Genomic DNA, 22,702 nt, shown 5'->3' with positions numbered 1-22,702 from the left:
GGGAGGGTGACACCATGTAAGAGTTTTTTTGACGGGAGCAACAGGACTCCTGTAAGTGCCGGCCAATTGTTGTTCTTGTTATACACATACCTTGCGCAGCTGCTTTTGATGCTTTAACTCGTCGTGCGAGTCATGTCATTGTGTTTCCAATGGTTCCGCGCTGGATATTTGGTCCGGTGGCCAGCCGCACAACAGTATTGTTCACTATGCAGCTTTGGAGTGAACTGTGGAGTGCCTGGATTGGAGGTCAAAACGCTCTTAGCGGTTAGCAGGATGTTTGGTCTGATGTTCACAAAGCTGCCTTATGCGGCGGGTGCTGGCCAACGCAGTGGCCAGTAGCTACGTGGGGAAAGACGGTGCGACGCAGGGGCCCAGAACTCTGACCAGCAAACCTTAAATCTCAAAGAATTCTGGGAAATCCAACATGTTTCTTCTTTTGCTATATAGTATATTTATTCTTGATCAGCATCAATAGCCGAGTCCATTGAGCCATGTCTATCTGTCCGTCCCTATGAGCGCCTAGTTCTCAGATACTATAAGAGCTAGAGCAACCAAATTTGGTATCCACACTCCTGTGATATCGAACTTGCACATAATTGTTTCAAAATCTTGACCCACCGCTTTCGCCCCCGCAATGAAAAAAAATCTGTGGCGTCCAGAATTTTGAAGATACGAAACAACGAGAGGACTTGCCACCTTTAAATATAAATCTCAGGTGCAAGTAAGTAAAATCCAGGAGCGTGATCCAAGCAAAGAGGTTGCTTGGACTAACGAACTATTTACGGCTTTGTAAATTGGCAACGAAATAGATTCTTCATCACCAACGTTTTTCTGCGTTTTCGGATGTCGAGTGTAATTATCGGGTATAATGAAACAGTAGCTGGGTCCTTTAATGTCTTCATATATGTTCACCAGGACATACAATTCGAACTAACAGAATAAAAAGAGGCAATACAAATTATACATTATAAATATTACAGCCTATTATTTGGATTACACCACCACTGTCCTGTCTGGCATATACTCGTACTGGGCGGAGGCTAAGAAATGAAATACCATTTACCAGTCCATGATTTGGATCATGATGAGTTCATGCTGATCACCACACTAGATCACATAGTGATCTGTTTACTCTGTTGGCCCGACACTGATACGCTTTGCTGTGTAGTCAGTCGCTGTGTTTAAAAAAATGAATTACTCAATCTAATAATCTCATTCCTATTAGCATAAAGAACTTAACAGTTTGATATGTACATATGTATATGTTTTCTATGTATAAAACTTAACCAAGAAGTGTCATAATACTCTAAAAATGATAAAGTAAAGTAAAATTCCTAAAAGCAACGACTGTAATTCAATTTGTACATTTTTGTGTTTACCCTCAAGTAAATTTTGTGTATCGATATGGCGGTGGCGATATTTTGACGACATCGAAATCGCTTTCACCAGGGCTGAATTGTTATTAAAAAATAAATAAATGCTTTAGCGAAGTGACGAGAAAGAAACGAAGTAGGCGGTCACATATATTACATTTTTTTAAAACCCACCGATTTCAGTAAGCAAAACGCAAGTCATGGCCACTGGAATTACCACCAAGGAGCGGCTGGAGAGGCTGATGGCCGCCAAAACACAGCTGGAGGCTCAAATTAGTAGAAATGGACAAATTTTGGCTGCAGTAAGTAAACTAGTCCAGCGGTTGGTTGATTTCAAAGCTAAACAATCCAGATAACAATAAATAAACTCTTCCAGAACGACAATGTGGGCATGACCGGTCCCATGATCGACGCCGAAGGATTTCCACGCAACGATATCGACATCTACCAGGTGCGGCAGGCCCGCCAGACGATAATTTGCCTGCAGAACGATCACAAAGAGCTGATGAACCAAATCCAGAACTTGCTCAATCAATACCACAGTGAGATCGCAACGACCGACCCTGAGCTGGTGAATCGCGCCTCCGCCTTGGAGCTGGACAGCGAAAGAGGGTTGGGTGGAGCTACTATCGCGCCTCCCGATATTCGCCCCATGGTTGTAGTCAATCTAGTCAGCCCCAGTTCCCCGGCTGAAGAGGCAGTGAGTAGTGGCAGACTAAAGACCTAACGCCCTCCACGCTCATGTGTAAAATTATTCCGTTTGTCATTTTCAGGGATTGCGCGTGGGCGACAACATCTGCCGCTTCGGCTCCGTTAACAGCAGCAACTTCAAGGGGGATTTGGGCCAGATCGGCGAGGTTACCAGAAACATGCAGGACCAGAACGTGCAGCTCAAAGTCATGCGCGGCGACCAGCTTCTAGATCTGCTGTTGGTGCCAAAAGCCTGGAGTGGACGGGGCTTGCTGGGATGTAACATTGTGCTGCCCCCAGAGTCCATGGAGTACTAATTTATCATTTAAACTTTGATGCATGTACATTTGCTCCATTTAATTATTCATTCATGGCCAGGCATAATGAACACAGAACATAATTGTACTAAATTGTAAAAATTGATTTTAGTTTATGTGTAGCTTCGTTTCCAAACCTATCTGAACTTATTTCGAGTGACCGACGTCCCGGCTTCTGGGTCACTATGCCATGAGGTGGGATGGTCAAGGCGAGAGAGTGACAAGTGCACGAATGGCCCTAATTCAGGTGGAGAGGTGAAGCATAGTTATTGAAAATGTAGGACTACTAAGTATACTCATATATAATATTCCAAAATAAGTGGCAACGACTGACAGGGGACAGTCAGAGAAATTAAATATTTTCAAATCAGTGGCTCTATTTCGCATTCGTTATCCCCAATATTCTCGAAATTCTCCCGCCAAATGCGAAATAAAACTTGCGCTTAACAGCACGCTGTTAAGAAAGCTTGGGAGAGAGCAAAAGCCCAACGGAATTTTGGAACAGCGAGGCAGGATGCTCGACTCAACCCTGAAGCTGACAATCCGCACAGGACACAGTCTCCAGCAGCCCCAACTGTCAGTTTGTGCGCCGTAGCAGTTCTCAAACTCAGCTAAAGTCGCGTGCATTGCGGACGGGACGCAACCGAAGCCGTGCCGAGTAACAAATTTAACTGTAGTGAAAAAATTGCCAGGCGGAAAATTTTGCTATTTTTCGAGTGATAAATAAGAGGATCTCCCGAGCGATATTCCCGAAAATTGCCAATTACGGAGTCCAATTTGCCAAGGCAGTGAGAATATGTGTATGTCTGTGTGTCTTTTATATAATGATGGAAGGGAATAGAAAAGCATTAATGTGTGTTGGCTGGGAGGATGTACGATTTTTTCGCTCAGCTCTCGCCAGCGACGAGGGCAGACGCATACAGCAAATGCGATAGGCGAGGTGGTGGCGGAGGGGGGCGGAGCTCTTGATAGTGTCACTGTCATTGCCAGTGCACAGCAGAACAGAAGAAAGGAGTCCAAGGGGGGGGAGGCTGCACGATTCCGATTGCGGGTGGCCAAATAGGTTAACAAACAATGCGTATAATGGCCGTGCGAACGGCAGAGTACTCCTTATTCTGAGGCAAACTAACAAAAAAGTTAACTAAGGGCGAACTCAGACGCGGCACAGCACGGTACGTTGTGTGTGTTGTGGCATCCTTTGCGAACCTGGCATCCTGTGTTTGTGTGTGTGTGCAAATGCTGGCAAACCACCCCAACAGAGCCCACAGAGCCCAGGACCAACATTTTGGTTACCCAATAAATTAAAAAGAAAACCGAGTGCGTGGTTCTGTGTATCATGTACGGGTGTATGTATGTATGCGTGTAAGCTTTAACGCGCACACACAGACTCGGGTCGGTCAACAAAAAGTTCATCTCCATGATTTGAGCATATGAATGTTCGATTCGAGTGAATGTAGTACATACTTGAATAATTCAGAGATACTGCAATGCTGCTGGACGGCCAAGTTTAAAATATCCTCATCCATTGTTCAGAGCTGTCCGCAGAGCTTCTCATTCCACCCATTCACATCAGCCCAGCCGCTGTCTGATTTAATGCTACGCCGGAGCTTTCGTGCTGGCTGTTTGTTGCTTTCTCATTATCCCGTTGCGTTGCTTTAATAATTCACCAAATACAGTTACCGCTGAATCTGAAATTGCCTGCACAGCACTTTCACACTTTGCCAGCTTCCAGTTGCCAGTGTGTTCGCAAATCCAGGCGCTTATTTGCGAAGCGAAGGACGCATGCAAATGAATTTTTAATTTGCACGTTTTCATTGGGTACACAGAAAAAAAAACAGATCAAATTCAACTTTAAATCCACAGGTCAAAATTAAATTTATAAAATTAGTTTCCGAGGACAATGGTTATGGGATACTCGTCTGGTGGGTTGATATTTCACACGGTTTTATTGGAAAATGTCATCATTTAACCATACATTTGTTTCAGTGTAAGCTAGATGAGGGTTGCCTGTTACGGGCCTAGGCCGTATAGAGTTTTGCTTGGGGAGGATGTGGATGATGACAGATTAGAGCGATGCATCAATGAGTCAGCAAATTAGGCAGGATGTGGATAGGAGGTTGCATCCTGGCGCGCAGGTAATGGGGGATGATGCCACACACTGGGATCTATTTTTAGACCGCCCCATTGCAACTTGCCATAAAGACTAATTTATGTCATTTCCACACAACGTAGCCGCCCGTCCCAGTCCGTCCCCCGGTTGGAGGCAAGTGCGGCGTAAGTGAAGCCGAAGGACACTACACAAGCCTCACCGACGAGATGCCGCCGCTGTGCATGCGACATACCGAAGCAATTGCCGTCAGAAGCAGCAGCAGTGGCATCCTTGAAAGCTCCGCGCCCTCTGCCAGAAGGACCACGAATACAGGCGCTGCCAGTCACTGATGAGGGGCAGGCATTTGCACTTGCAGTCGCAGTCCCAGCATGGAATGCATCAGAGGTGGCAGAAGTATAAATAACACAAGGACATGGACGGCGCAACGAACGCGACGAGGACAAAGGCCCACGGCAACGACAACGGTAACGGTAACGGTAACGGTATCGGCGTGTGTGAGAGCAACGTTGAAAGCACCACCAGCATCCATTGCGAGCTGTGACCGTGCAGCTAGGCCACTAGGATCCCATTGCGGCTAAATGACGAGATTCAGATTCATAGTCGAGAGACATTATTTGTAATGCAATCAGGACGAGGAAAGTGCTAAGTGAATTGTGCCGGGCCCAAAAACTTAAGTGCCAGTACCGCAAAGGCGGGAGCGTCAGTAGCACACACGCACAAGCCAACCGTTACGTGGCAGAGAGCGCGAGAGGAGAGAGCAAGTGAGAGTACGAGAGAGGTGTCAGACTTGTTGTTGGCGCTTAACCCAATTTGAAAAGTTTGTCCTTTGAACGAAAGCGAGCCCCTGCCAGAACCAGCGGACAGCAAGCCAGCACGGTGCGAGTGGCACATATGGCAGCCAGCGGCCGGACAAGTTGCAGGTGCAGCCAAAAATCCAGCAGCTCCAGCAGCCCCAGTAGCCGCAGTAGCAGTAAGCAGCTTTACCGCAAGCGGAGGCGCCGCCAGTGAATGCCACATTGCCAATAAAATAACCTCGTCTAAATGAAGAATGAAGAAACAAAATGTGCGCACGATATCCTTGATCGTGTGTACATTTACGTATCTGCTTGTAGGCGCCGCTGTCTTTGACGCACTTGAATCTGAAACGGAGAAGCGTCGTTGGGAGGCGCTGCAAGGTAAGTGAATGGCCGGCCAGGACATTTTCTGTCGTCGAGTTACGTCATAAACTAAACAGTGGTGCAATTTGGTTGCATTTCCAGATGCCGAGGACATGATAATACGCAAGTACAATATATCGCCAGAAGACTTCAAAGTCATGGAGACGGTGGTGCTCAAATCGGAATCGCACAAGGCTGGCCAGCAATGGAAGTTCACCGGCGCATTTTATTACGCAACCACAGTGCTAACCACCATAGGTATTATGTCGTCACGTCACCCTACTGCATCTGGCATTCAAACGATGCATTCTTTATATCTGAGCAGGCTATGGTCATTCAACGCCCAGCACCGTGGGCGGGAAGCTCTTCACCATGTGCTATGCCATTGTGGGAATTCCCCTGGGCCTCGTTATGTTCCAGAGCATCGGAGAAAGAGTGAATAGACTGAGCAGGTGGGTTGGCTGTGCCTGGGCCCTTCCTGTGCCCTTTCCTTTTCCGGCTACCCCTACTGATACTTCCACCTCCTCTGCCATACCCACAGCTATGTTATCCAAGCAGTTCGCACATCGCTGCGCTGCAAACGAACTGTCGCATCGGAGGTGGACCTCATTTGCGTTGTGACGACGCTTAGTTCGCTGACGATAGCGGGCGGTGCTGCGGCCTTTTCAAAATTTGAGGGCTGGAGCTACTTTGATTCAGTATATTACTGTTTTATTACATTAACTACAATAGGTAAGATCTCCATGGCCCTTGAGAGAAGATGGCACAGCTCAACTATTGGTATTTTGTATTTTTAGGCTTTGGCGATATGGTAGCCCTACAAAGGGACAACGCACTGAATAGAAAGCCGGAGTACGTGATGTTCGCACTGATATTTATACTATTCGGCCTGGCAATTGTGGCCGCTTCGCTGAACTTGTTAGTGCTTAGGTTTGTTACAATGAACACCGAAGATGAGCGACGCGACGAGGCGCAGGCCATGCAGGTGAGAAGATCAGAGCCGTGGCAGCGGACTCCAAGCAGCTCATGCAACTCATTTTTTACCGTAGACTTGAGGACTGTTTTAGCATTCCTATGATTATTCTTATGATTAAATACAAATTAAAAAAATACGAGTACATTTACCAAGTCGAGATAATCCAGTTTCGCTGTACCTCCCCTTCGTAGTGAACCGCTTTACTCTCCAGTTTTATCCTAATACAAAAGCTTCGCTGTACCTGTTCACTTAGAATCTTTGAATACGATATGTACAACTTTGTTACGTTTATTGCCATTCAATTCAACTCGAATAATTTCCATCTCATCTCTCATGTCGAACCTTGAACCTGAACCTTTCTCTCAGAAACTTGTTAAATTATTTCTACATAGCTTTGAATATCTGCTTGCCACTTTGCTGCACACTTACACCACCGACTTACTCTTGATAATCATGCACCTTCGGTTTCTTTTTCAATATTTAATATTGTGCAATTGCAATACATATTTTGTACTGTATTTGGAACCAATTAATTTATACAATTTATTCAATGCAGGCCAATACGAGAGCAACTCAATGTAAAACGAATTAATATTTTCTTTTTTGGCATATTTTCGGTTGCTTTTGACTTAACGAACGAATCAAATGCAAAACGCGAGCTTAGTTTATGTCCAAGTCCAGTTTATGGACCAACGAGGTGATTGCGGTTTTCGATTCCATATATTTGACTTACTCTAACTACAACCACCACTTCACCACCTGCTTCTATACCACACTGAACATCAGCCACAGCCAGAGCCACCGCACCGAGAACCACAAACACACTCTCGCCACAGCCACACAAATCCAGTCCCAAAAAACTGAGCTCCGCTCCCTATTTTTTCCACGCTATACTAATCTCTACTCCACATTTGGACACTCCAGCGTAATATAATATAATAATTAATGCCGATACCCATTACAGGCACTGCAAGTGGCTGTTAAACTGGAGGGCGATGTAATAACATCCAACGGGTCCATACTGAGCGGCTACGAGGGACACGATGCCCAATCGCTGAGCGGATCAAGTGCGTCATCCATGTGCTCGTGCCATTGTATGTGTCTAAATAGAAACCGACATAAAAAGTACGTAATCCGCCTCAGTACATTTCATCACACGACAAAAAAAAGATAAGGAATAGGGCAATTTACAGTGCACTTGTATTTAAAAAGCTTTGCGAACGACGCGTCGGAGGGCAAGATTAGCCAAAGGACGTTTCCTTTTCCGACTGAGAGTGAATATCGTGAGCAGAGATAGAGATAGACCTAACATAGTGCATGCAGGTGCCAACGAGACTCTCGAGAAAGTTTGAATAGAAACAGACAGTCAGAGGGTCGGACTTGGCTACTAATGGTGATTTTAGGGAACATTATTGAATGTACATTATTCTAGATATGTAGATTATTTGTAAGCCTGCTTTTATATCGACAAAACGAAGGACGTACCACCAAACGTCTTATGTACGAGTATTTATTCATTTGTGGTTTTTCTCAACTTTTCGATTTTTATATCTGCGCAGGAGTAACCACTTGGGCAGGAACAATGATACAGAGTAAGAAACCTCTTTGAAAACTTTAACCGGCCGCTTATTAACACAATGGCCATTGATTACCCAACAGGAATCGGTACAGACTGCAGCGATCGCCCACGCATATACGGCACCTGCTGCCCGAGGTGGTTCCCATGCAGGATTTGAACTACGACTACGATACACAAAGTCTGCACTCAATGCCGGATCGTGGGATCATGGACAGTAACTACATGGGCGTCGACATGGTGGACACTGCGAGCAGCGGATCGCCGTTGCGGCCACAGCAATTGCTCAAGCGCAACGTCTCACTTCTATCTTTTCGCATCTAGGAGGAGGTATTGGTATTCCAGTGGCAGCCAAGAGAGGAGCAATCGCAGAGTGAAGATAAACAGGGGGAGCAGAAAGCAGGAACAACGAAGTGGCGGCCCCACCCCTTGGACCTGCCCTCGCCAAAAACGACTTACAACTTGAAAGTGATAAAAAGGCTCTAATAGTACTTAAAACTTATTTAGATTCGAAACCGAATGTAGGACGAGATGGAGTTGGGAGGATTATTGAAATGCGCAATTTATGTGCGCTCCGCGAGATTCTATTTATGTGCATTTACAATGTAAATTAGTGCATAAATCTATAAAACTTGCAGTAGGCATGCTAGCGACTATACCTAAATATATGTATACATACATATACAGTACTTACTGAACTAGAGCACTATACAATTGAAAGTAAACCACTGCCATTTCCGAGCGATAGAGAACGGGAGCTATGCAAACGACTACATGTACATATCGTATATGTATATGAAGCGGTGCCCACATTGGTCGTCTTTCTATTTGAACACTTACAGCCTCTGAACGGTATACAATATATAAGTTACACCCGTGCATGAACAACATGCAGACATACATATATCGAAATTGTTATGAAAATTAGGTGCTGCCTTCACTGAAACAACTGCGGGTTTCACTAGCTGCGAGTCCTTGGGAAGCCTCCGAAAACCGAATCCAATCGTACATATAGTTCAACTACCATCAAGGGCAAAGAGAGTATCAAATGAAATTGTGTAAATACTTGATAACGGATTAATGGTAAATAATGTTTAATAATCCATTTTATTCCAACTTATATTGATTACTATTATGTAATGTTTCATTCCAAACTTGATATTAGTTTACGGTTAGGGTGTACGCATATTGTAGCTAGTAGCCACATTTCATACGACGCCAATTAAACTCGATCTTATCCACTCAAACCAAGTGTGAAATGTAGCTAATGTAGCTTTCAGCCACCCACAAAAATAATTTAGGCAGCTCCAGTGCTCAAGTGTCTCCACGATGTGCCAAAGCACCCACTCGTACGTACATATATATGTACATATGTACGTGGGATGCAGACCTAGCCCACTATGTGGGCGAATAGTCTCAGACCAGAACCTCCCCAGTCGCATTTATGCAGAGTGCATTTAGTGTTAGTTGTAGATAATGGCGAAATAAATTACCAAATCACATGACCCATAATTTAGGCATTTGTTAATTTCTTCACAGCATTTGTATTTAAAATACAGCTCACGAGATCTGTACTAGTTAGTTGATGCATTTTTCAAGGCAATTTTTTCCATTGCTCACTCGAGACGTCAAACGCTTCAAACTCTCTTTTATCCTTATGTGCTTTGTATATGTATATAGGTGTTTATGTATATTGAAAGGAATAATATTACTTTAAATAATGATATATTGTTACAGCAGAAACTACGCGAGTTTAAAAACTTAGCTATGAATTTGATTTAACTTCACAGTTTTTAAAATGAAAATTATTTCTTTAAAAATTTTAAATATTTATATGTATTAAATTTCATCCAGTACTTATGGCAAATATGCCTCTGGTATTCTTTGAATTCAGCATAGGAGCAAAAGAAACTTAAATTTAATTCAAGCTAATCAGATAAAATAAGACTTTGTAATATACTTATATTCCAGGATTGCAAAAAAAAAAAACAACAATTAAACTAATTTATACATATATGAATAGCTGATTGCGTTTTCAATTTATCCTGGTACAAAAGTGCATCTTAAACCACTAAAACCAAACCAAATTTAAAAATGAATAATTTTTTTGTATGGTTTAATTTTTTTTTCAGAAGTAGTGCTTCTTTTTATCACATAACTTAAGTATCTGACATCTGGTTGTATTGAACGGGTGGGCGACGGGGGTACAGGCAAAACCACCCATGTCAATTCCCTTGGTAGGCCATAATAAGATTAGATTCAGATATTTGCAGGAAATAGTTGTGTAAAAATTTAAAAATTTTGTTACAACAAATTTAAGCGTAGACTACAATACAAATTGTAAGTAAACATATCTGCTAGCAATCTCCGACACAACACACAATGACGCCTTCCGCGACAAAAAACAAGAACAGCAAAAAACGGATAAATGCACAAGTTTCACACTTTTTTCACTTACTCGAAAAAAAAGTTAATAAAAAATACAAATCATGATGAAAAAAGAGAATACATATTCGTAAATTCAAGTACGCTTAAACAATACAAAAAAGAATTGGCTATTCAAAAACGGTATTTATCGGTTTTAATCAAGTATAATTTTATCAAAAGTGTTTTATTATGAAAATATATTCCATTCCATATTATACATTAAATTTATACTATATACTATATATTAGTATCAAATATATCAAATTCTCGTGTCACAAATGTTGTAGCTTATCGGTGAGGTTTGCGCATCGGCCAACATCTTTTTTTCATCACGATCAGACCTTTGGGTACCTCCCAAACACGTATGTCCTTTTTTTTGGATGTACCCGAAGGAGTGTTCTGATCGAGTCAAGATTTGGTATGCATAAATTTTGTACACGCCCTTACGTTTTCACAAAGTTTGATTCAGATTGATTAGTTTTAAGGCATAGCATCGCGGGAAGCGCCCATCGCCATCTGGAACTGCAACACCTGTAAAACACAGAAAATTGTTACTACGATTACCAAGGTTATCCCGCCAATCTTTTGAAATAGTCGTACACTTGCAACAGTGTGATATCATAGGCGTCTGCTCTCGCTTTTATAGTCTCTGAGATCTAAGCGCTCATCGGGACGGACCCAGAATAAGAACTAAGGTCGAACTGTGGTCGAAAACGCTTCCTTCTGGGTGTTAATCACATCAACTTTCACCACAAATCTAATATTCTTCGAGCACCGGGTATAAGGAATAAAATATACGATAGACAATTTTGAGAAGTTCGACTTCAGCTTAAAGTTAAAAAATATTGTATTTGGCCAATGGTTTCTACGGAGCTATACTATACATACTCTGATCGGAATGCATTTTTGGATTCGCATTATTATATTCGCCCGACCACAAAAATTTCAGCTCGATAAGTTAAAATTTAAGCTAATAATAAATAATTTATACTCCATTAATTTATACTTAACAGGTCGCTAGGCTGTATCGTTGCCCACTTTTAAATATTTTTAAATCATTTTGATAGTCTTCATTATATGCCATTCTTAGGGATCTTTAGTTAAAAAGTCTTTGGAGATATAAAAACCATTGAAAAAAATGATGCAGAGTTGGGTATTACAATATTAGATAATCTTTTTGTAGCCGACGTAGGCAAATCTTTTTCTTTTAAAATTAAAAGCTTCGACGTCCTTATCGCCAACACAAAATGCCAAGAGTGGTTCCACCATTTCTCATTTCTCAATGAAGGTAACGTTATCCTCAAAGAATGATATTTTCATCAGATAAATACCACAAATGACTGCAATTATTTTTTAAAGCATTTAGAGCTTCAACAAATCGCGCAAATATTTTACTTCTCGATTTGTCAATTTTAAATATGAATACTGTGGATTCATGCAGGGCTCTAATATGCATCCTGTGGCTAACATATTTGTATGCAACTCTTCAGTCTCCAAAAGTACCCCAGCTTCCGCGGTGCACCATTTCCCATAGCATTTGATTAGGTATTGAATTATTGTGTTTGTTTACTTTGATTTTCGATTTGGCCTTAGTATTGGCCGAGCTTACCTCATCATACATAGTTGAACTTATGTACATGAGTTCATGTCCAGACAACATTTAGTAGATTTAAATCGAAAATATTTTTCGCCCAGTCGAAAACACAAACAAAAAATGTATATTAAATGTATCCGTATTTATTGAAATTACTCATTTTAAAAGACAATTTTAGTTCTTTTGCTGTTACATATGTTACAAAATTGTTGCCATCTGCAAAAATCTGGTTTACCTTGCGATGCGCGATGTGCAGCCCTCGACTAAATGATCCCTGTCTGTTCTGTTTTGTTGCCCAGCGATGGACATTGGGGTAGTTGGATTGTGTCAAGTGTGGCGGCGATCGAAAAACATAATTTTTAAATATTAAAAAATATGTAGAGTGGATTTGCATGATTTCGTTATCGTTAGCTGGGTGCCAGTGACGCGGGTTAGAATAAGGTGTCTGTGTGGATGTTTGTAGAATAGTTATAGTAGAAATCTAAAATCAAGTGTTTTAATATTAAAAGGGACAGCTAACTAATCTAATCCATGCTCTCGTTATTGCGGTCCGGTGAGGCATTTCCGTTTTTGGGCGAGGCCGAACGGGAGCGGGAGCGCGAACGCGACTTGTTGTCAACTGAAGCGGACCGATCGCTGCAATGAAGAGGGGCGAGGAGAACATTAGTATCTATTTAAAGGGTTTTTGTGCAGCCAAGGTCGAAGGACTATGCATAAGACGAACGAACACGTGCATCCAAACAAAACCAAAGAAAGCACGAAAGAAAGAATTTTACAATATAGTGCCTCTCGTATCTGAGATCCACATAACTTACCGTGAACGAGAGTCGCGATGGTTTGACTTGGAACGTGAACGGGAGCGTGATTCACGCTTCGAATTGGAGCGAGAGCGAGAATGAGAATCGCGCTCACGCTTGGGCGAGCGAGAGCGAGTACGCGAGTGCGACTTTGATTTTGACTTAGACACATCACGCGATTTGCTGCAATACAAAGGTAGGAGCAAATAAGTACCAAACTATTAAAAAAGATAACCATTCTACTTACTTGGAGCGCGAGCGGGATCGAGAGCGCGATTTAACAGGCGACTTGGACTTGGAACGTCCGCCACGAGACTTGGAGCGGCTGCGAGACTTGGAGCGCGAGTGCGAAGAGCGACGAGAGCGAGAACGCCTGCGCGAGCGAGAACGTGAGCGCGAGCTGGAAGAACGAGATCGACCACGTCCGCCTCCACCTCCACCACCACTAGCGCCCCCGCTGCCACCGCCGCCGCGTCCTCCTCGACGATCCTCGACCAGATGGACCCGTCTGCCATTCAGCTCAGTGTCGTCGAGCTTTTCAATAGCCGTCTTCATGTCCGACAACGAGGCAAACTCGACCACGCTGCAATGCGAAATATAAGAGAAGGGTTAGTCGCGATATGATCAGCAAGATTTCGCCAGATAAAGACTTACCCTTCATTACGGCGCTGCTTGTGAGCATCCGCATAGGTGACCTCGCCGGCCTGACGCATGTAGTCCTTCAAATCCTGCAGATTCGCACAAATTCGGTAGAGAAAGAACATAATTAGTCAATGGTCGTGGGAGATGTCTCATAGTCCGCGTCTAATAGTGGCAAATCAAAGGAGAACGCATGCAGCAGACGAAGTAGATTGAATATTTCCAGGTCGGGGTCGGGTTCGGACTCTCGCTGTGTGGCATGTGTGGAACATGCCTCCTAACCATTTCCACCCTCAGTTTCTGTCCCTCTTTTAATGCCTGTGCCTGAGTCTGTATCTCCTTCTCTTGACGCGCCTGCCTATTGTGGAAACTGAACCTCATCAGCCCAGCTCGCGCTGTTACCTCAACCACCACATTACAGAAGCCGACAGTCGTCAGCCGGCAGCCAGTTGGGGGAAATATTCAATACTCCTTGCTGCACACGTCACAGAACTTAGGCATAATTAATCATAGAGAACATTGTGTTTCGTAAAGATATTTTGGAAATAAATGAAAATAAACAAAATATATTTGTAATTGAGTTCTTACTTAATGCGCTTTCAGAGAGAGGACGTACACACACATCGTTTTTATGGTTTTCGCTTAACACCGAGAGTTTGGATTGTCTGTCTAGTAACTGTGGACCAATGGGGGACACCACCTCATCGAAAGGGTGTGAGCGAGCAGTCGAGAGCGCTCCGATCGAACATCGATTACTTAGCCAGGCCGGCAGCCAGTAGCCAGAAACCAGAAAACGCACGTACGCACGGGCGGGCAGACAACATGGAGGGATGCACAGCCACAGCCACAGCCTTAGCCAGATCTCGTATGGTTTTTGTATAAATTTGTATTTTATATTGGAAAAAGTATTAGCTCTTCAGATTTGGACCAGCAGCCAACATTGGAGGGAGGAGTCGCCGGCGGGATACAGTCAGATCAAAACATCACGAGTCAGACACAGTCGCCGGATGCCGGAGGCGGGATTTGTGGTCAAAAGCGAGCGAGCAGTGGCCGTGCACTTGGGCAGCACAACCAGTCATAGAGGCAGTCAACCGGGCAGCGGAGGCGTCGCCAGCAAGCATCTCTCACGGCGCTTCACAGAACGAACTGCAAAAATAAGAAATACGTTTTGGACGACCGCCTGCCTCTGAGGCGTGGGCGCTGCTGACGCGCGTGACGACGACATACGGCAGGGGCTTGCTGCTCCAAGCGATTGGTTGTCTAGTCAGTAGTCTCCGCCAGAGCACAAGCCAGAAGCCAGAACCAGGAAGAGGAATAAGCTCGGATGCGCTAGCCGATGTGGCAACTGAATGCGCGTTCTGTTCTACGAGTCGACTAGCATCGTCATCGCCATCGTCACCATCTTCATCGATCTTCGTCAGGCTAATCCTCATCCTCATCTCATCGTCGTCGGCAAGATCATCTGATTAACAAAACGCTTCGCTTCTCTTCTCTTTTCTTCTAACCATATTCGACCAGATTCGATTGATTCCAAATTGCCTCGCACCCTTACACTCACAATTGCTATAAGGAATTTGACAATTCTTTATACATATATAATGTTTTGTAAATTAATTGTAAATTTGTAACAATTAAATACCTAACGCAAGAGGCAAGCCTACGCACGTGGGGCAGGTACACACAGCGGGCATAGACGCACTGCGTAGGCTAGCCTTTTGGCATGGCAGCATGGCAGCACGCATCACTCAAATATCAGCAATGGGCCGTCAGGCCAGCGTCGGCCATCGTCTTCTGGTCTGGTCTGGTCTGTTCTGTTTTGGTTCGACTCGTTATTGGGATGGACGGATGGAGCGGCGGGCGATGGCGCATCGTGTTCAGACCCAAGCGGAGCGACGATAATAATGAAGCACAGTCTATTGGGATGCGATGCTCTAGTGGCCCTCTTCTAGTGCCGACGACTCGACTGCCGTGCTGTCTCTCTCTGTCTGTCTTCCATGATATTGTATGACCATACCAGGGGTCACGGTACTAGTTTGTCTGGGATCTGCCCACGTCTTGGGAGGATGACAACGACAACTCTATATTATTTGTCTTTACATCTGGTTTCGGGTTCGGCTTTGGATTCATTTTAGCCAGATTGTGGAACCTTTGGACCGGTACACACACACACACATCTCTGTCCCTCTGTGTGCCTGTTTGTCACTCTTTCACTCTGTCGAGCAGCTCTGGGCTGGGCTCTCGCGGCAGTAACAGTACTCATCACATCAAAAAACTCTTTCGGTGTTCGGTAGTTGGTGTGTGAGAGAAATAATTGTGGGGAGATTACGCCGATCAGTACCAGAGTTTAGCATAGTAGTATAGTTGTTTACAATTCACTTAAGCCTAAGTCAACTGTACAGCTTAGTGCTAACTAAATGTTAAAGCTAGTATCTGGTCGGGTTGGTTTTGAGTGGGTATCGAGTGGGTATCGGAAGCAAACAGAAAACGGGAACACCAAAGTTGAAAAGTGGGGAAAAAGTGTTGAAATGATGAGAGTAGTCGAAACGGGAGTTGGATATAGGTTTGACTGGATTGTATGGGATTGGATTAGTGGTTTCTCGGATCCGTTTCAAGTGTTAGCTGTTATGGCTAGTGCTACTCTCCTTCTCTTCGTCATTTCTAAGCTACAGTAGATATAACCAAACGCTCTAGAAGGAGCAAGCTCAATGCACTTACCTGCCAGCTGACGCGGCTCGACAAATTCTCAACAATCAGGCGGTACTCGGTGCGCAATGGCGGCCCGTAGCGGGAGGATGATCTGGAATTTTTGTTTCTGGTGAATAATTGAATGGATTTTCAAATTAGTATGACACTGCGCTGCTGCCGCTGCTCCATCACAGATACAGAGATATGATGTGATTTATATGATTTTTATATTTAAATAAAGAACGCATGATAGCAGGAAGCGCGGAACAAAACAAATTAGAATTACGTTAGGTAGCGTGCAAATGGGAGAATAAATCAGAATTCGCATAGCAGTAAGGAACTAAGGAGCGCTTCGCAAAACGAGAGTATAAAACAGCAAGTCAGTGTCTTTTAGTCCCTTCCACACGGAGTATTCAGGCCCGGAGTATTCACTGCCATTCAGATGATCACTCCACTCGACTCATTGGCGATAGGAGGTAACATAAGTAACTCAAAGAAACGAATCGCATCGGTGTGGAAGGGAACACAGGCAAAATACAATGTAATACATGAGGGTAATGGTTCTACTTTAACTCGATGTTTTAGATCATAATCATCGCTTATACAGGAGACTACGAACACAGCCTGTACTTACTTGTCGTTGTAACGTCCGCCTCCGCCGCGGCGTCCACCGTAACGATCGTCGTAGCGATCGCGATTGCTGCCGCGGGCTGTGCCTCTGGCAGGTTCAACAACCACGCTGTAAAAATTGAACATAGCAGATAGAGTTTACGCGCGCTTTTCAAGCAGTCCCGCTTGCGTGTCAACTTACCGCTCCCCCAACAGCTCTTTGCCATTTAGCTCGTAGACGGCATCATCGGCGTCACGATAGTCTTCGAATTCCTGCAAATTAAATTAGGTATTGATATTGGTATTGATTTTCAATTTCGTGTCCAACAATCGCCTGCCCAGTGCCCGCACTCACCACAAAGCCGTAGCCGTTCTTAATTAGTATGTCGCGAGTGCGGCCATAGCCTTTAAAGAAGCGTTCCAGATCGCGCTCCCGAACTCCGTACGGCAGACCGCCCACGTACACTCGTGATCCAACCATTTTACTGATGGTTATGTGTCTTTAGTAAATGCTGCAAAACGAAAGAGAAAATTTTCAGGTTCTATTTTGCTCGACTGTCCCGCCGTCGCCAAGGGAATACACATGCAATTCACGGCTTGCGTTTGTGTGTGTCCGTGTGTGTATGGGCCCAAGTGTTTTGCCAAGATGGCGATGCCGCCAGGTACACGCACACACATGTACACCCCTATGTGTGCAATATACCGGGTACAGAACACGGCAAAATAATCAATAGCCGATGGGTATGCGTTTTGTGTGTGCACGTATAAGAATCGTGGATTTGATTAACGTACCGTTTACTAAAGAATTCTTGCACTAAATATACAATCAACTACTTTTTTCACACAATTAATCCCACTTTTGCGACAGTTACGGAAAAATGCAAACTCAATCTCCCTACGAAAACGGAAGTGGAATTTACTTTACTGTCAGCACATTGTACGCTTTCGAACGGGCACACTGATATTACCATCAGCTTATCGCACAAAAATACCAAAATCACAATATTAATAAATTCTTTTTATGACATATATATTATTTTCAGAGGAACCGAGTGTTTTCGTTGTAACATTCTGCACAAAAATACTATATTCAATGAAAAAATCAATTCATTTTAAATTAAATAACTAAAAATCGATATATCACAAAATACCAATGACCGTAAATAATGATTATGGTGTTTTTTTTTCTGACAAAAAAATTATCCAAGCCCCTCACAATAGAATTAAATATACCAATAGACTGATGGACTCATCCAAGAGGATGTCAATGCACCAATATATAAATAGTGTGGAAATGCCATTTGGAGCATCCCAGCAAACCAAACGCTAACAAATGATATCGCATACGAGGTAAATGCGAGACTTAACCCGACAAAACGCTCGCATTCGGACCGGCCTATAATAGAAATATGATACTTGTGTCGTTCAGTTGGTGGCAGTGAAGGTATCATTTATGATAGCTCGCAAAGTAATCGGTTGCGAGCCTTCTGCGATATCGTTTGGGAGTCGTTTTTGATATATAATAATATCAGAACAAGAAGTAGAGCGAATTTTTGGCTCGCTTGCGATCTCATTTGCGAGAGTTTTACGATACAAAACCATATCGTACCTACAAAAGCTCGCTTGCGAACTCGTTTGTGAGCATTTTGCGGAACTCTCGCAGAACGCACGTTTGTTGGTTTGCTGGGATGTCCCAATCATCTCCATCGAAATCCTGATCATTTGACAAATGACGTCAAAAGGTGGATACCATAAAATTTGTGACGTAATTTCGGTATATTTCTGAGAGTCAGAGCGTATATGTTATTGACAAAATCTGCGGTCACACTATACAGTTCTAGGGCGTCTGCTTGAAAAAAGTGAAAAAGCGATTATATTGAAAAGTTTGTTGCTTCCAACTTGTGCAGTTGTGTAAATAAAAGTACTATGGCAGACTTAAACGACTCCAACGGCAACTACGACGACAACGATGAGGTAAGGGCAGGATTGCGAAGTTTTTATCGTGAAAAAATGTCAATGCCGACAATGCACTGCAAATTTTGCACGCGGTTTTTTCGGAGAATTTAATGTGAATACGTACGTGTGTGTGCGTGTATGTGGCTCCGATCCTCGGGCCTTTGAGGCCGGCCAGTGACACGCCATAAGTTCAAAGCCTTCGAAAGAAGCAACGAATTTGCAAAAGAACAACGAAACCGGCTGTAGGCGAGAGAACAGAAAACATGTACGCACAAACACACATGCAAACATACATATATGTATATACACACATCGACGCGAGAGACGTTGCTGCGTTGCAAATAAAAAGAAAATGGCGGGCGGCATTTTTCTTTGTTGTATTGATTTCACTTGCGACTGTACCTGAAAATTGCTTATGTTTGTTTATTTTTTTTTTTTTTACCTCGTTCTTGACTCTTGCAGCAGATTACCGAGCCGGAGCAGCTGCGCAAGCTGTTCATCGGCGGTCTGGACTACCGCACCACGGATGATGGCCTAAAGGCGCACTTCGAGAAATGGGGCAACATTGTCGATGTTGTCGTCATGAAGGATCCGAAGACAAAGCGGTCGCGTGGCTTTGGGTTCATCACCTACTCGCAGTCGTACATGATCGACAATGCCCAGAACGCTCGTCCGCACAAGATCGACGGACGCACCGTAGAGCCCAAGCGTGCTGTGCCGCGCCAGGAGATTGATGCTCCCAATGCCGGGGCCACAGTCAAGAAGCTTTTTGTGGGTGGACTGCGCGACGACCATGACGAGGAGTGCCTGCGAGAGTACTTCAAGGACTTTGGCCAGATCGTGGGCGTGAACATCGTGTCGGACAAGGACACCGGCAAGAAGCGTGGATTCGCCTTCATCGAGTTCGACGACTACGACCCCGTTGACAAGATCATTCTCCAGAAGACCCACACTATCAAGAACAAGAGCCTCGACGTGAAAAAGGCCATAGCCAAGCAAGATATGGATCGTCAAGGTGGCGGCGGAGGCGCTGGTGGTGGACTTGGCAGTGGAGGCGGAGGCGGCGGTGGTGGTGGCGGCCGTGGAGGCCCCGGTGGACGCACAGGCGGTCGTGGAGGGGATCGTGGAAGCCAAGGCGGCGGCGGCTGGAGCAACAACCGCCAGAACGGCGGCGGAAACTGGGGCGCCGGTGGCGGTAGCTTCGGCAATAATGGCAACTTTGGCGGCAGCCAGGGCGGCAGTTCCGGAGGTTGGAATCAGCAGAGCGGTGGAAGTGGTCCCTGGAACAATCAGGGCAGCAGCGGCGGCTGGAACAACGGTGGCGGTGGCGGGGGCTACGGAGGCGGAAATAGCAACGGAAACTGGGGAGGCAACGGCGGTGGCGGCGGCGGGTTTGGCAATGACTACCAGCAGAGCTATGGTGGCGGCCCGCAGCGGACCAACAACTTTGGCAACAGCCGGCCAGCTCCATACAGCCAAGGCGGTAGCGGAGGCGGTTTCAACAAAAGTGAGTCAACATTCGTGCAACACGATTCGGGAAATCAATTAACAAAAGCATCTTCTGGCCTTGCAGGTGGAAATCAAGGAGGCGGCGGCGGTGGCCAGGGCTTCGGGGGCAACAACTACAACACTGGTGGCGGAGGCGGCCAGGGTGGAAACATGGGCGGCGGCAATAGACGTTACTAGACAAGGTAAATATGGTAATCGAGTTGATTTGAGCCGGACGGGCTTGTCCCCGAAGCTTCGTATGTGTGTAAAGCGCTCGGATACGTACATATTTCGTCGTTGCAGCTAGCCAAAAACCATTCATGTGAATCGCTGAACTCTTGAAACCGCTAATGCCAAATTTTCTCCTTTCTCGCAAATAGGTAATCACGTAGAGAGTCAGTTCAAGCTTCAAGCTAGACAAACAGGCAGTCTAGGCGCAGGCAGACACAGACTCAGACAGGCACAGGCACAGGCAGAGGCAGGCAATCAGTGACAGTGAGAATTGTGTGGGCGCGAGTGTGTCAGTGAAGGCAGACAAATACCCGAACAAAAAATACAATGCAAGAAACAGCAAACAAGCCAGCTCGATCAGATATGCAGTTTTCAGCCCTCAAACCCCTGAATCCGCTAAGAACCGCGTACCGTGTGTGTTGATAAGAGCCACATCCAGCCACAACGAGCCAAAAGAAAACCAATCTCACTCCACTTGTCGACAGCTTGACTGCTGCTGTCTCTCTTTATAAACAACAATATTATCAATTCATGTTTAGGATTTTAAGAACCTTGAACGCTTAGTTTTAACTATATTAACAAGAAAACGATAACGAAAACAAAAGAAAAACCAAACCAACAAAAAAACGCAAAATATACTAAACTACATTTTATTTTATGATAAATTGACTACCACAGAAACGAGAACAATGCAGCGAACAATCTCGTTGGGAACGGGCTGCGCCAGGTAGAGTACCTTTACACTGACTTTATTGTGTAGCTCGTTGAAGGCGATCGCCATTGCGGCAGGTCCCCTCAGATATAGTATACAGATGTAATTTTCACGTTTCAATTCGTATTTTGTAGCGGATGAGCGCATTACAAAGAATCAAATAGAATCATATTTTATAATACCATTTTGTACATTTAAGAAATTTTATATTATTTATATCGTATCGTATTCAAGAGAATACTACCCCAATTCCCGGAGCAACTTAAGCAAGTCTTGTTAATGATGAGTACTCGTAATTAATGAGTTAGAACTGTGTGTATATTTTGCCGTAACACCCACTAGACCTACTAGAGCAAGCAAACAACATGCTCGTATAAACGAAACATACCAACTTTGTTAGACCCTAAGAAGTAGATGCTACGATACACAAGAAATCCATACAAATCGAAATCCAAAAACAAAACATAATCTGTAATTAGTTCGTTACGAGACCACAAAGGCGAAAAGAAAATAAAATTCTACTGAATGTTACCCACCCCACCCGAAACGACCCCCAAATGACAGCGAGACTGATGGCGAGAGCCACATCTCAGCGGAACAGGCGCAGGCGATAAGGCGATCAGTGACATGAACCAGGGTAGCAAGGGTAACCTAGATAGCGTGGCAGACAACCGGTCAAACTAAACTCCTATACAAACAATGCAGACTGCGTACTAATGCACTACGTATTTCTTTGCAAGACTGGCTGGGCTGGATGGATGCCCCTGCTCCTGCGCTGAATTCGAAATCCGTCGCTTCTGTTGCACTTGGGTTCCGAAAAGTCAAAAGATTGCAGCGGCCACCAGAGCGAGCGAAGCTTGGATTCACTTTGGAATCTGGTTGGCAGTGATCTTTACCCCGAAGGTAAGTCCAGGTAATTACTAACCCATGTATTCTATATACCCTACTCGTACATATGCTTACATCTGAATAAACAAACAATTTCCACAAATAAAAATGCATTTTACCTATTTATTTGGCGATTACATGCAAGTGTATATTTTGTTCGTGTTAACACGAGGACGGAACTACTGACTTCGGTAATGTCCAGTCGTAATCTCGGAAACTACAAGCCCGAACGACACAATTTTGTATATGGTATGCAAATTTCGGATCAAAATTCTGTGCATTGACCTTCGACTTTCAACAGCACTTAGTTAACCAAGTTGCAAATTAGTTTTAACAGTGCCTAAGTAAACGTGGGAAAAGAGATTCTTCAGTAATGACAACCTTTCTATAGGAATATTCAAATTTGAAAGCAATTAATCGAATTGACATTCGATAGGACAAACATGGCCGGCCCAGGGTTGTATTTGTTCAAGCTAA

At 44.3% G+C, this 22,702-nt stretch overlaps 4 protein-coding genes across 11 annotated transcripts; 3 read left to right on the top strand and 1 right to left on the bottom strand.

The window, feature by feature from the left end:
* The first annotated feature begins 1,399 nt into the window (after positions 1 to 1,399).
* LOC108157159 (26S proteasome non-ATPase regulatory subunit 9) lies at positions 1,400 to 2,750 on the top strand. The gene is made up of 3 exons (XM_017289069.2): positions 1,400 to 1,675; positions 1,750 to 2,073; positions 2,147 to 2,750. The coding sequence occupies exons 1-3, from the start codon at positions 1,574 to 1,576 to the stop codon at positions 2,378 to 2,380; spliced, it is 660 nt and encodes a 219-aa protein (XP_017144558.1). The 5' UTR covers positions 1,400 to 1,573; the 3' UTR covers positions 2,381 to 2,750.
* A 102-nt stretch (positions 2,751 to 2,852) lies between these two features.
* LOC108157158 (two pore potassium channel protein sup-9) lies at positions 2,853 to 9,248 on the top strand. Of its 2 annotated transcripts, none has more exons than XM_017289067.2 (9): positions 2,853 to 3,180; positions 4,613 to 5,665; positions 5,750 to 5,905; positions 5,973 to 6,099; positions 6,189 to 6,379; positions 6,445 to 6,632; positions 7,588 to 7,748; positions 8,183 to 8,215; positions 8,283 to 9,248. In XM_017289067.2, exons 2-9 carry the CDS (start codon positions 5,539 to 5,541, stop codon positions 8,521 to 8,523), a joined length of 1,224 nt encoding a protein of 407 aa, XP_017144556.1. In that variant the 5' UTR covers positions 2,853 to 3,180; positions 4,613 to 5,538; the 3' UTR covers positions 8,524 to 9,248. The 2 variants fall into 2 exon arrangements, with proteins under 2 accessions (XP_017144556.1, XP_033244883.1); XM_033388992.1 differs by lacking the exon at positions 2,853 to 3,180 and adding an exon at positions 4,332 to 4,515.
* Positions 9,249 to 12,343: 3,095 nt separating this feature from the next.
* On the bottom strand, positions 12,344 to 17,904 carry LOC108155132 (serine-arginine protein 55). 5 transcript variants are annotated; one of them, XM_017285781.2, is made up of 9 exons: positions 17,743 to 17,902; positions 17,306 to 17,462; positions 17,153 to 17,223; positions 16,976 to 17,080; positions 16,372 to 16,468; positions 13,672 to 13,745; positions 13,352 to 13,600; positions 13,036 to 13,200; positions 12,344 to 12,856 (listed from the first exon to the last, which is right to left on the bottom strand). In XM_017285781.2, the coding sequence occupies exons 2-9, from the start codon at positions 17,429 to 17,431 to the stop codon at positions 12,745 to 12,747; spliced, it is 999 nt and encodes a 332-aa protein (XP_017141270.1). In that variant the 5' UTR covers positions 17,432 to 17,462; positions 17,743 to 17,902; the 3' UTR covers positions 12,344 to 12,744. The 5 variants fall into 5 exon arrangements, with proteins under 5 accessions (XP_017141270.1, XP_017141268.1, XP_017141269.1 ...); XM_017285779.2 differs by having other exon boundaries at positions 13,265 to 13,600; positions 17,743 to 17,901; XM_017285780.2 differs by having other exon boundaries at positions 13,265 to 13,600; positions 16,372 to 16,453; positions 17,743 to 17,900.
* An 837-nt stretch (positions 17,905 to 18,741) lies between these two features.
* Positions 18,742 to 22,142, top strand: LOC108155130 (heterogeneous nuclear ribonucleoprotein 87F). Of its 3 annotated transcripts, none has more exons than XM_017285775.2 (4): positions 18,742 to 18,924; positions 19,369 to 20,413; positions 20,462 to 20,597; positions 22,078 to 22,142. In XM_017285775.2, the coding sequence occupies exons 1-3, from the start codon at positions 18,877 to 18,879 to the stop codon at positions 20,590 to 20,592; spliced, it is 1,224 nt and encodes a 407-aa protein (XP_017141264.1). In that variant the 5' UTR covers positions 18,742 to 18,876; the 3' UTR covers positions 20,593 to 20,597; positions 22,078 to 22,142. The 3 variants fall into 3 exon arrangements, with proteins under 3 accessions (XP_017141264.1, XP_017141263.1, XP_017141265.1); XM_017285774.2 differs by lacking the exon at positions 22,078 to 22,142 and adding an exon at positions 20,775 to 21,877 and having other exon boundaries at positions 18,745 to 18,924; XM_017285776.2 differs by lacking the exon at positions 22,078 to 22,142 and adding an exon at positions 20,775 to 21,877 and having other exon boundaries at positions 18,747 to 18,924; positions 20,480 to 20,597.
* The last annotated feature ends 560 nt before the right edge of the window (positions 22,143 to 22,702 follow it).

The sequence above is a fragment of the Drosophila miranda genome, chromosome 2 (genome assembly GCF_003369915.1).
Source record: "Drosophila miranda strain MSH22 chromosome 2, D.miranda_PacBio2.1, whole genome shotgun sequence".
NCBI lineage: Eukaryota > Metazoa > Arthropoda > Insecta > Diptera > Drosophilidae > Drosophila > Drosophila miranda.
The sequence above is the reverse complement of the archived record's forward strand: the minus strand, read 5'-3'. Positions and strand labels throughout refer to the sequence as shown.